The sequence below is a fragment of the Buceros rhinoceros genome, unplaced genomic scaffold (assembly GCF_000710305.1).
Source record: "Buceros rhinoceros silvestris isolate BGI_N320 unplaced genomic scaffold, ASM71030v1 scaffold10402, whole genome shotgun sequence".
In the NCBI taxonomy this organism is placed as follows: Eukaryota; Metazoa; Chordata; class Aves; order Bucerotiformes; family Bucerotidae; genus Buceros; species Buceros rhinoceros.
In genome coordinates, this window is record NW_010399494.1 from 81,202 (window position 1) to 94,750 (window position 13,549).

General features: G+C 37.5%; 1 protein-coding gene across 4 annotated transcripts in view; it reads left to right on the top strand.

The window, feature by feature from the left end:
- The window catches only part of SLC1A3 (solute carrier family 1 (glial high affinity glutamate transporter), member 3), a 66,551-nt gene that overhangs the window by 47,132 nt on the left and 5,870 nt on the right, over positions 1 to 13,549 (top strand). For 3 of the 4 annotated variants that reach the window (XM_010131497.1, XM_010131499.1, XM_010131498.1), the window contains 3 exons: positions 758 to 962; positions 2,343 to 2,385; positions 11,902 to 12,197. In XM_010131497.1, the coding sequence (XP_010129799.1) occupies positions 758 to 962; positions 2,343 to 2,385; positions 11,902 to 12,197 (544 nt within the window). The remainder of the gene's footprint in view (positions 1 to 757; positions 963 to 2,342; positions 2,386 to 11,901; positions 12,198 to 13,549) is intronic. The other variant, XM_010131500.1, reaches the window with a different exon arrangement.

Genomic DNA, 13,549 nt, shown 5'->3' on the forward strand with positions numbered 1-13,549 from the left:
CCCTACTCAACTGCATCTTCATTTAAAAAATCACAGTGCAGCCCAGTTAGTGCAATTTGATGAAAAAACACTTCAGCAGATGCCACTGAGTGCACCCTAGTATTCACAGTAGATCAGATGCATTAGGACCAGCCAAGAATTAGGATTCATGTCACAAGTTTTGAAAAGCTTATAAAAGACTCTAAATGCTTATTCATACAATAGTAAGGACTTTCTGAAACAAACTAACAGCATTTAATCTGTTTTAAACTACCATGGCTTGAGACAAAGGTAAACTGAGGTCATTCCATTAGGAATTGGACAAAAGTCTTCACACATGTTAATTGTAGCAAACATTATCAACATTACTTGAGAGTACTCTGTTTTCTTTCTTACTAGTACAGAAGAGTTGCAGCACATTTCTAAGGCACGTTTTTTAGACTATGGTAACTATACTAATCAAAACTCATATAGTGGCTCACTGGAGTATAGGGAGTGCCACACAGCATCAGTCTGATATTCTCAGCTTTAAACGAAGTGTTAACAAAGCACAGAAAGCTGTAACTCCTGTAATAGAAAACTATGTAATAGCAGGCATTGGGGGTGGGATGGGAGGACAGCGGCAGTACAAGCTGCAGAAGAGGGCCAACTTATCTTGGGTAGTTTTAAATGTAATGATCATCAAACCTCTTCCCACAAAACCATTTTCATCATGCTGAGTTTATACTCTCTACTCACAACTATATGAAGTGAACGTGCTTGTGCTTAAATTTACTAGGAATTGCTGCCCTGGATAGTAAAGCATCAGGGAAGATGGGAGTCCGAGCAGTAGTCTACTACATGAGTACTACGATCATTGCTGTTCTGATTGGTATAGTCATTGTGATCATCATCCACCCTGGGAAAGGTACTAAAGAAAACATGCACAGAGAAGGCAAAATTGTGCAAGTGACAGCAGCAGATGCCTTTCTTGATTTAATCAGGTATGGCTATGATATTGCACATTTTCTGTACCAATAGTAACAACAGTAAAATTTAGATTCACGGAAATAGAATCTTCCTGATTTATGACTGCATAAGCTAGCCAAATTTTTTTCAACTTTATGATACCCATTTCTCTAAACTTTACAATGCTACAAAAGAATACATGGATTTATTTTCAAATCAAGCTGTTGAAAGGGAAGAAACTTCTTTCTTTCATACACAAAATAAAGACTTCTGTTCTGCTATCTGCATGGGTCATTTCCCCTCCTTCCATAGCACGATCCTTATTACCAAATGCCTCTGCTTTCCTTTGCTCCTAACTTTTGACAGTTTTCTCACTTCACTTGAATCCCTGTTTTAGCTATTCATTTTAATTTTGAATTGTAGCTGCCGCCCTGGGTGCATCTATTCAACTTTTTAAATTGTATAGATGGGAAATAAATTCCAGAAACAATCACGTAAAATGCTTGAAATAGAGGGGCACAGATATAAAATCTTGTTTTCTCCTTGCTCAGAGACTCTGCAATGCCTCTTTTATAGAGCTAATATGTCACAGATGTATTCCAGGGAGTAGGGAAGCTGAGGTTTTGAACTCGGGAGCTTTTCCACAGGTAAAGCCACCAAAATTTTGTGTTCCACTAACCCATTTGGAGAAGCCAGAGACATGGAGAAAGGCCTCCCAGAGTCATGCTGCCAGGAAGGGGGACTTCAGAAAGACCCATGAAGAGGTTTGCACTCAGATTCCTCAAGATTTACTCAGTTAGGCTGCTTCTAATTCCCTCAGAAATGTCACCATTCTGGAAAGCAAAGAAACAAACCCCCATATGTAACAAGTATACACAGACGTATATAATCCAGTCTGTGTATGTGTTATTATTAAAGAATGCTCAAACTTCAAAAATATTTATTTCTTAATGATTACAAGATTCTAAATCAAATGCTAAATGTAGTGATGTACCAGGCTATGTGACTGCAAAAATCGTTTGAGAAGTAGAAATTCATTAAATATCAATAGCTACTTTATTAATCTGGATTCAGAAAGCATTAATAAGTACAATATTAAAAGTCATGACTGGCCCTCAGAGCTTTGTTCATTTGGAAATTTAGTTAATATCCTGCTCCTTAACCAAACCTGTTATACAATATTCGATACAGAGATCGCAATTGCCAGGATCTATCCAACGCAACTACGTTTTGTCCTGATAAAGCTAACCAGGCCAACGCTATATGCAAAGCTCTACTCACTGTATACATAATTACATAACTGTCTTAGGATTTCTTTGAAAATTATCTGGTCAATTCTTTTATTAGCTGTGTCCCTACTTAAGATATTACTAGAGCCTTATTCCTTCTCATGTTATTTTCTTTCTTTTTCACAGAAATATGTTCCCTCCAAATCTGGTGGAAGCTTGCTTTAAACAGGTAAAAATCTTCTGTTATTTTCAACTAAAACAAAACAAAGTAAGAAACTGAAATGTAATAGTATTTTCGTTAGGAATATCACATGCTTGTACCTTCAGCAGAAACAAATCTTACATATGCAAATCTTATGTATGCAAATCTTATGTATTCTGCAAGCTGTTCAAAAAACCCAAACTGGACCAACCAAACCTGTGCTTTGTTTTCAAACATACTGTCTCAGTATTTGCTATGAGAAGTGAAGAAAACCCACCTAGCACAGCAAATAAAAAAATTTTTTTCAAAATTCGTAACTCCACAGCAAGCTTCATTAAAATCAGTACAAAATTTACTTTTCCAAACCAGCGTTATGTTAAATTGGGAGTTACTGAAATACACACTGTCTGAACAAAGACTGGAAGGTGTTCAAGAATGTCATAGGTTCAAAGCAGAAGAAACAATTTTGTGGTCATCAATACCAAAATCAAAACAGAGGTCTTCCTGTCATGTGTGGTAGGAGTGCATAGGAAAGCTCTGTGTTGCTTCCCAAATTCCTCTATCATTAACCCTAGCTGTTTTACGGAGAAAACAACAGTAGGTAGTTACGTTCCTCTTTTTAAAGAAGGGTGTGATAGATTCAGTGAAACGTACTGTGTGTATTTTCATAATTCAATTGCTTCACATTGACCCACAGACAATCTTGAACTGATATAATTTACCAGTCATTGATGTAGCAATGAGAAACCAAAAAGCTGAAATATGGAGGTCAAGAAGCAAGAGGATAAAGCAGAAATTTTCCAAAGTCCAGCTGAGTCACATTTTGCAGAAGAATTGAAAAGAAATACTAACATTTTCTCTAGTTATATAAACAGAAACCAATAAAAGGCAGTGACTTTCTAGATTAATGATTTGGTAAAGATTAAAGATAAACTAGACCCAGGTCCAAAACCAACACATGCTATGCCTATGTTTTTAGTAAGAATGGTGATGAACTCAGGACGGTGATGGAGAAGAGCAGTATGGAAATACAAAAGTCTGTATCTCAACTAGAAACAAAATTCAAATAATTTAATGTAGTGAAGCCAGGGAAGGATATCATCTTCATCTCAAAATACTGAAACAATCAGGGCATAAAGCTAAAGATCTAGCAGAAAGTATTTTTAACAAATCTTTCAAGTTGGGAAGTTATTATCTATAACTGATGCAAACAATCACAGTGCCTTTCAAATTGCAGTTTCAAAAAGATTTGGGAATTTATTTAAGCAGTTAATAACCCATTAGGTTGACGTCATTTGTACTGAAGGACAGAAGTACCTCGAAGGAAAGAGTAAAGACTTCATAATAAATTAAAATGAAAAATACATTTTAAAAATATTTTTAAATTTAAAATGTAAAGATTTTTAAATTTAGAATTTTTTTAGAAGAAATTTAAAAAATAGTAACACCAGTTTCTGAAACACAGATTGTACCAAATAGACTTCCATCTTTCTTCCACAAGATTGCTCTTTTCATTCTCTCCTTGAAATTTTTTTTTTCTTTTTTGGTATGTTTGTGTGTGTGTGTGTTTTGTTTTGTGCCATAGAAGTGCAATTGACTTTTTGGACTTCTGGAAAACAAAATCTTTAATATGAGGGAAGTGAAATAGCTGAGGAGGGCATAAGATTATTGTAAGAACTGTAGAATTTATAGAATTAACAATGGAAGTTGCCGAAGGACTGGGTGCACCTCAATTCCAAGTTTTATGAATCTCATTGCCCTAAAATGCATACAATGAAATTAACAGATGATTAGAAGAAAGTCCAATCACTTTGTATTGAGGAATCTAACAAATGCCAAAGACGATGGCATTTTCCTGGCACAATGTAATACTATTAAGTCACAACAACGAAGTGAATCGGCTCTTGCAGATGTTGGCATGTTTCATTATCTCCTTGTAGCTTCTCATCATATGTGAAATAAGCATTTAGAAATTAGCAATAATTTCTGCTTTGAGATGTTAAATCATCATCAGAAAGAAAAAAAAACTAAAACCCCTCTTATTCAGCTGTAGGTTATATTAAGTGACAGAAATCCCACAAGGAAATAAAGCCAGAGGAATGTGACTGTCTGGAATACTGGGTATGTTCAGGTCATTACATTCATAGGCAGATCCATGCAAAATGAGCTCAGTGGCGAGAGGGCTTGCTGGGATTATCAAAGAACAAAGCATATAAAGCAAAAAGAAGCTTGATTCTAAAACTATTCAGGTATAAAAGCCAAACTGGGAACAGATCGGTGTAAGTTTAGTAAAAATGTTAAGACAAGCGGAAAAGGAACTCTCTATGACTGAATTTAAAGTGGGAGTTAGTAAGGTTTTTAACCTTCTTTACCTAGAAGGTGTGGGAACAAACTACCTCATCAGTTTTAGATACAGCTTGAAAAATTATTTCAATAAACTATCCTACTGCAACAGGAAACTTGACTCAGTGACTAGCAGTCCTAAGTCTATGTTCTTAATTAAAGATGTCCTGTTGATCCTGTTTGCATTGAGCATATTGTATTTCTCATGTGCTTTACAGTTTAAAGGGATTTCTGAGAAATGTTTCAAAAAACAAGGAATGTTTAATGAAATTTTTTTCTGACTTTCAGCAGCAACTGTGCTTGCTGAAGCACCAGGCTTTAAAATCTGTCACACTGATACTATGACCTTTTTAATCAGGTACCAAACCCTAGATTTTTAGGTAAAAGTTACTTTGTCATAGCAGATTTGTTAAACTAGAAACATGACAGGTGAAACAAGCACGTGTAAAGTTCATAGGTATCCAGATAACTTTGTACATCTGTCTCCATAACATTATTTTCAAAAGCTTACATCAGTTTTTTCACATGTTTCTCAGAAGATTCAAGAAGGATAATCCATCTGTCACTAACCTGTTCCTGTAACACCGTGGCCCAAACACAAAGCAGACTACTACTCATAGGCACCCACACTCAAAGGCGTAATTCTGATCACAGCCTTGCACACTTGGAACCTCCACTGGCATGTGCGCTCCACAGCCATACCACATCTTTTGATATATTAAGTGGTCACGTTCTGTCTTATGGCATCCTTAGGCAGGTGTCTTTCATGACAGAGATCTGCACTGGAACTCTCTGGAAGGTTTTCCTTTCTTTCTCACCATGGATTGCAGACAGGTCCTCTAATGACTCTGATAGTACTCAAAGCAAGTTTTGAATCTGTTACTCTTTCAACAGCATGCACTTCCCAAAGCAGCTCCACTGACATGCAAGACCAACTATAGTTTCCAAAGTTTTTAACCCCAAAAGATCAGCTGTTACTCAAATTTTGTAGCACCAGGACATGGAAAATTGCACTTTCCTTCGCATAGTTAGTTTTAGTGAAGTGAAATTAGTTTTCTGTATGTGGAACTGCTTCCCTCCAAATGAAACGGAGCTGTGTGGAGAGAGTAACCAACGTGTGAAGAGTTTCTAGGTGGAGTTGGGGAAGTTTTTATAGGATTGCTGCTGGAAGAAGAAGAGTCACGGAAGAAGACTGGGACCTTAGGACTTATTTAGGAAGGATCTTCCTAAATTTTCTACTGTTCCTCATTCTGTCTTCTGGTCTTTTGAATTCGCTTTCCTTGTTCTTCTTTCCCAACCAGTCTGTGAGGTAAATAAAGCTGCCTTTTCTTGATGCTTTTTCTCCTCCTCCTCCTTCTTTTCACATTTTCTTCCTCAGAAACAGGGAGAGAGGTGAAACAAAATGCTCCTTCCACTCTTAAAAGGACTCCCCACTGTGGGTCCTAGAAGCCAGGAGGGGTCCCTGTAGGAGAGAAAGAAAGTCTGCAGAAAAGGGAAGGAAATCCTTTCATTCAAACCTTTCAGCTGAGAATCAGCAGAACCAATTCAGGCTTATCTTGTGGCATTCAGCCCCATGCCCCGGGAAAGTCTACAGGGACAAAGAGCCACAGTTGCCTAGCAAGTCAAGTTAAGAAGAATAATCCGGAAAATGTTAAGCTTTATCTTCACTCTGCTACTGTTACTATTTCACTAGTTACTCCCTCTTCCCCTATGAAACAGCAAAGTCTTGTTGGCACCCTGCCTCTACCAGGACCTCCTCAATCAATGGCAGATAGGGATCAATGGAAACAAGTGTTACTCCGAAGAGTGTGCTTTCTGATGCTGGTTATTTCCATATTACATACGTTGCTACCTTCATTATGTACTGGCCATTTGGGGGCTTTTGTGATTTTTATCAGTAACAGGAGAATTTGAAAAGACTGTCTGCAGATAAATACTCCACAGTTAGCTAAAACTAGACTACTTTGTTCAGAATTCTCTCTATAGCACTATACTCATCCCCTGTTTAGGGGATATCTGAAGAAATCTTTGGATATATCTTTCAGCTCTGGCCATTATCTCTTCATTTCTCTTTCTTTCCTAAACTCAAAAATGCTATCTGGCCTGGGGATATTCAGCTGTAAGCAGTCTGCTTGTTAAGCAGATACTGCTTTTTAACTGCTTGTTCTTTGTGCTGTGCTCTGGAGATACATCGAAAGACAAAAGAAACACAAGTGAACTTGGGACATGAAGAGAAACAGAATCAGTCTAACCATTTTGGGATGGTCATTCTGTTGTGAATAGGTAGAATTTGATGCCAGGTGAAGCTTGAAGGAATGGAAAGGTGCATCTGATAACCGCATTTCTTCGAGCTATTTTTAGTTAAATATTCTTCCCTGAACTCATCCTTATCAAGGGTATTGGAAGTGTTAATCACACATCCAGCCATGGAAACTAATATATGCTGTGTATTCCTCATGATAATTTTGGCTAGTTAAGATATATTTTAATCTCTGTCATCAGCTCTTCTGCAGACAATTTAGAATGCTTTCACACATGTCCATATGGAAAGAAATAAATTAATTAGGAAGATGGGATATCACTGCCTTCTTTTCTTTTTTTTTTGGGGGGGGGAAGTGGGGGGTCTTGCATTTAAGCAAACTTGCTGCTTTTAAAATTATCCTTCACTAAAAACTACATCATCCTACAGACTTGGCACAGACAGTGCTAATTATACAGTTTCAGAGTACTGACAGTAAATTAGGAGTTTTCAGAGCGGTTACCCTTGCAATTACCCTGTCTGCAAGTGAACCACTGACACATGCTGCTGCCACATTATAACGTTGTTTCTTAAAATGTCATGCAATATATTCAAGTCAAATGTCTGTGGGTATTTTGTACAACTAATGAAAACCAAATAATAGTAAATGTGTAAACAACTAATTCATAATATTATGCAATAGTAATTACACTGTTTATTTCATGAGATAACTAAAATTAATTTTAAAGTTATTCTTTAGCACCGTGTCTTGCAAAAAAAGTCCAGAAATGCCATTATTTTTATGTTTTTCTTGTGGATAACGTTGTTCACAGAAAGCTATTAGTATTAATATGTTCCAAATAATATTTACCTTGCTCCTAATTTGTTCTCTATACATGAACTTAAGGAAAAATTATGAGTATTTTACATGTTAAACCTTACCTAGGGAAAAAAAAAATTCTGCTTGGAGAAAACATGTACTAAACACCCTCAGAAGGGATAGGACTTCAATGATGTCTCACTCATCACGGATTATCAGGGCAGGTGTGTGGACTTCTAGTAAAATATCACCAACTCATAACAACTTTATATGTGTCCTTTCTCTTTGTCCAATTTCTTCCATCATGGAATTTGGCCAAAGAACAAGGATCTGCAGAATCACAGTGTAATATTAAAATGTGAGTTTCAGCTAAAGGAACAGCTGATAACTGATTTCCACCAACACAGAGATCTTCTTGAAAGTAGGAATCATCAGTGTCATCTGAAAAAGCACTAACAAAAATAAAGCTCAGCTTACACGTTTTCCTTAGTAGATATCTCCTTTGCATTTCCTGTATTTGGTTTTACTTAATTTCTTCAGCTCCACCAGGAACTTTCTCATGCCTTCTGATAGATGACATTGGACATAAGAAGACAGACACCTCCACAAAGTTGTCCTTAATCTCATTGAGAGGTAAAGAATGAAAGGCTAGCTCAAGTGACTGTCCCAGATGAAATAAAGTTGCTCTGATTCCTGTTGCTCAGATTCCCATTTCAAATCTCATTCTAAACAAATCGTTTCTCAATTGCTCTGGAAGGGGTTCCAGAAAGTCTACTCTCCCTAGCAACATTTCTGAATACTTAAGTCTGACCAACAGGGTGAATCAACAGATAAGATCTACATCTCTGTGTACCAGTACCAGGTGAAATGGAAACAGAATTTGCTAAGTGAGGTCCCACTTTGCTAGGTGAGATTTCATGTTATATCCCAAAAGAGACCTAACTAATGAAGAATTAAAGGCAACATCTTGCTGGGACAGAATTCCAAAATCAACACCAAAAAAAAAAAAAAAAAGTGCTTATCACAACCTACAATTATTCTAACTTGGGTTTTTAAAGATAAGAAACTTCATGTGATCAGGCTTTCTCCCCTGGAGTTGCCCAACTTCTTCTCAGTCCCATGTTGCAATTTCTGAGTCCAATGGCCAATTCCAACCTAATTTTACCTGAAGGGGGCAATTCTCAGACAAATCATGAATGAGCTGGCACTGAAAGAAAAACAATTTATGACTAACTGGTGGCCTGTTCCAACAGGCAGCAACCAACCAGCCAGGCAGTGCACATCTAACACCTTAAGAGCCGTTATCACGCATTGCTTTTGACCTAGTCAGATAGGTAGGAATGACAGAAGGACCTGAGGGCAGTGGAGGAGAATCAGGACTGAGTCAGTTGTGATGTGTCTAGGGAAAGCAGGAAATGAATAGGAAATTTGGTAGGAGTTCAGGCTTCAATTCTCATCCTCATTAAACAGCTTGCTTTTTTATGTTTGTTTAATCTCTATGCCCACAAGTCCAGCATAATTACATGCTTCAGATATTTTCATTAAGGAATTTTTCCTAAGTTTTTTTCCCTATTGTTTGAAAAACAATAATAAAAAATATACATATAACACAATTATCGTACCTGTACACATTTTAAAAAAAAATATTATAAGAGGTACAGTGTAAGACAGTATTTTGACATTTCTGTCAGGACTGAATTAAAAACTCAGTGAGAACTTATAGAAAATTTGCATTTCCACTCTCTGTCACTCTAAAAAGGCAATCCCATCCTTTCTTTCCTGGCTATGTAGTTCCAGTCTTAGTGTTTTGCCCCCTCTGACATTCATTGGTCAGTGACCTGATCCACCTCCATTGCCTTTACTCAAAAATGACCACTTTTTTTTGCTTAGTAAGCTTTCTGCCAATTTAAAAAGTCGAATTGGCTCACTGAGAGATCAAACTAACACTCACACAGAGGAGAAATTCTCACAAGTTGGATGTGAGTAAGTAAGGGAGATGAAGTGGGCTTTTCCCTGTCAGCCAGCTGTTCAAACAGGTCAGCTGCCTCCTCTCACCACAGCCCAAATCTGAAAACCTTTCAGCAGATTTCATTTAACACTTGAGAATATCTGATTTCCATGGAGACTTGTTCTATTACATCTTGTTCAGGAACTCTCTAAAAATCTCCTCTTTATTTGAAATTTTAAAAGACTTAAAGCCTTTAGGGGGGTACAGCAAATAAATGGAAGGAGTGCATAAAATTATTCAGGTGTGGAAAATAACAGAAAATTAGGACAGTGTTGATAGATGCTGATAGTCAGGTTTCCCGTCTTAGTCATAAGTAGCACTGTATTTCACTCATATTTTTGGAGCACGCAACAGTCTACAGGCATTAGTAATAATACAACAGCTCCTGATCTTAATATTTGAATTTTGTTGGCAGGCCTAAAGGAATAAAACTCCAAAGTTGCTGCATAACCCTGACAGCAGCATCCCATTGCTGTAATAGGTTATTTAGCATCCTGAGACTTATTAAAAATATGTGAAAAATGTACTAGTGACATTCAGTATTCTTTGTGTTCTATAGAATTTAGTCAGAATGGAGCTGCAGAGCTTTTTGAGCCCCAACAGAAACATTCAGGATGCATGATTCTCTTTGGAAAAGCATTAGGTGGTGAAAGACTTCTTTTCAAAGCAGGTGTTTAGGAGCATACTGAGATTTTTAAATTCATTTGCCCATTCCATAATGGAACCATTTAAGGTTCATCCCATCTGCAAGAAGGGCTTAAAGGAGAATCAGGAAATAATAGACCCCTCAGTCTTACTTCAATCCCTGGGAAAGTTACGGAACAAGTCCTCCTGGAGGCTATCACAAGTCAAAAGAAGCATGTCATACAGAAAAACCAGCGCAGATTCACCAAGAGCAAATTGTGCTTGACAAACCTGATCACATTCTACAACACAGTAACCTTCTCTGTGGATTTGGAGCAAGCAGTGGATGTTGTCTACGTGGTTTTTTCCAAGGCTTTCTTCACAGTCCCCCACAGCCTCCTCCTAGAGATACTGATGTATGTTATGGTCTTGACAAGAGGTCTGTGCAGTGGGTGGGAACTGGCTGACAGGCCACAACCACAAGGTGTTGGTAAACAGCTCCTTCAAACTGTCAGCATGTCAGAAGTGGTGGATACTGGGCCCAACGCTGTTTAGTATCTACCTGGGTGACCTGGATGAGGGGATCAGGTGTACCCTGATGAAGTTTGCTGACAAAACCCAGCTGAGTGGGAAGTGGACACTGCAGAATGGAGAGCCACCCTGCAGGAAGACAGGAACCCGATGAAGTTCAACGAGGTCAAGTGTAAGGTCTCGCACCTGGGGAAACACAATCCAGGAGTGCAGCAGAGGCTGGGATCTGCCTGGCTGAAACGCAGCTCTGTGGAAAGGGACCTGGGACCCTGGTGGACAACAAGCTCGGTATGAGACAACAGTGTGCTGCTGCAGCAAAGAAAGCTGACGGAATGCTGGGCAGCGTCAACAGGGGCATCACCAGCAGAGACAACCAAGTCATTATCCCACTCTACTCAGCACTCATCAGGCCACATCTAGAGTACTGTTCTCAGTTTCGGTCCCCACTATGGAAAATAGATGAGGACAGGCTGGAGATGGTCCAGAGAAGGGCCACAGTTTAAGTTACTTTCAGCCTAATTTTTTTCTAATTCAGTAAGATGAAAAAGAAAGGAAATACCAAAGCACATGAAAATATTTTCACTAGCCAAAAGAGACCTATTTATTTAACAGTTGGAGTTATGTTATGGGGGAAATAGTAATTTATACAAATGCAAAACTATGCCTAAACATTTCAGTCAAAAAACTCATGAGCGTGACAAAACTGAATCTTGGATTTTGGCATATTTATGAGAAAGTAAGTGCTGGGAGCTAAAGGTGAAGATTTAGTTCCTGAAGTTAATATGGATTTTTGTTGCTTTCAGGAAAGTCAGGTTTTCATCACAGTACATTTTACCCACAAATATTAGAGAAAATGAATTATATTACTTACAATAATAATAATTTAATAATTATTTATCAATAAAATAAATTTGGTTTTTTCATTTGTTTGCTATAATTTACGTAATTCCTATGTTTCTTTTATTTTTGTTTTAACAGTTCAAAACTAACTATGAAAAGAGAATGTTTAAAGTAGATATTCCGTCCAATGACACATCCACAGTGGCTTCCATAATAAGCAATGTGTCAGAAGCAATGGAAACCCTCACCCGAATGAAAGAGGAACTGGTTCCTGTTCCAGGTTCTGTAAATGGAGTGAATGCCCTTGGCTTGGTGGTTTTCTCAATAAGCTTTGGCCTGGTGATTGGAAACATGAGGGAGCAAGGTCAGGCATTAAAAGACTTCTTTGATAGTCTTAATGAGGCTATCATGAGATTGGTAGCTCTAATCATGTGGTAAGTGCCTCTTTGATAATTTCCATTTGAAGTTACTAATAATATTTTTTTTATGACAGTCAGGCACTGGATAGCAATAGGCTGTTTGGCAGGAAGTCAGACAATAAGATCTTAACTTCCTTGTAGCTTTTTTCATAAACGAACCCAAGAAATGTAATCTTGTATGTCAATAATTTGCCCAAACATACCAACTCTTCCAATGTAGCTTTTGACATGAAAAAAAATCAGGGTCTATGGCAGAACTTGCTAAGCTTATTCTGTGTCTTCATCAAGATAACAATATCACAATAGTATGATATCAAAGTTTCCTTTTATCCTAATCTAACCTCACTAAAGGAAACTGTCAAACCTATCCCATAATCTTATCTCTACACAACAACGCCTTACTCCCATTCATTTCCAACACAACTGGTTTCTGCTGTTGTGTGGTGTATACATATGTCCTTGCACTGTAGCTGCACTGCTTACACATACACATAATTTTCCTGCTTGCTTTATTTTGTTCAATAAGTAAATAAAATCAATACCTTTTCACTCAAACATTACTCTTATGAAGCCTTATGAATAATAAAGACTCATTCTTTGTCAAGTAGAAGGTTAATTGTGAAAAGAAATTTTGTCCTGTTGTCTTTTTTACTACAGAAAACAAACAAACAAACAAATCAACTCCAAAACCTACCTGAGAGCACACACACACACATATGTGCAGTACTGGATACAAAACTGAAAAAAAGAATAATTTTCCAAATACATTATATTAACTAAAATTCTATCTGCCAGAAAGCTTCTACACAAAGCAAAAATCTTTTCTCCTTCTTTACAAGCACATTTTGGATGATGAAGAGTGGATAAGAATCATTACTTCTGAGGAATGTCTACATGGATTTGAAGTCTTAAAGTGCGATTGAGATATTTTGTACTGCAGTAACTTAGTGTGAAAAGACAAATGGACATTTATAGAAATAAGGCTGTACCAAAGTCCAGCTGCCACAGAATTGTGTTAGAGTTTTATGCTCAGCACTAGCTCTTTCTTCATCCATAGCTGTGCTTACCAATAGGAAAATAATTTATCTTATACAAATGGCCTCTTGCTAAAGTATTTATCCAGTGCCCCACTGGATAAATTAGGGCATGGTCAGAAGCACCTTGAAATCACTGGAAATTATTAGCCTTCCACGTGGGTTTCTTCACCAGCAACATGGGAAACAGCAGCTGGCAAGATAATAGTACAGGGCATTTGGCATCGTCTACAGTTATGTCAGTTGAGCCTTTGTTCAGACAGACATATCTGAATTAGCTACACAAGTTTTTAAATCACACTTGAATTCCAAAGGGAGCTTATCTCCCTACAC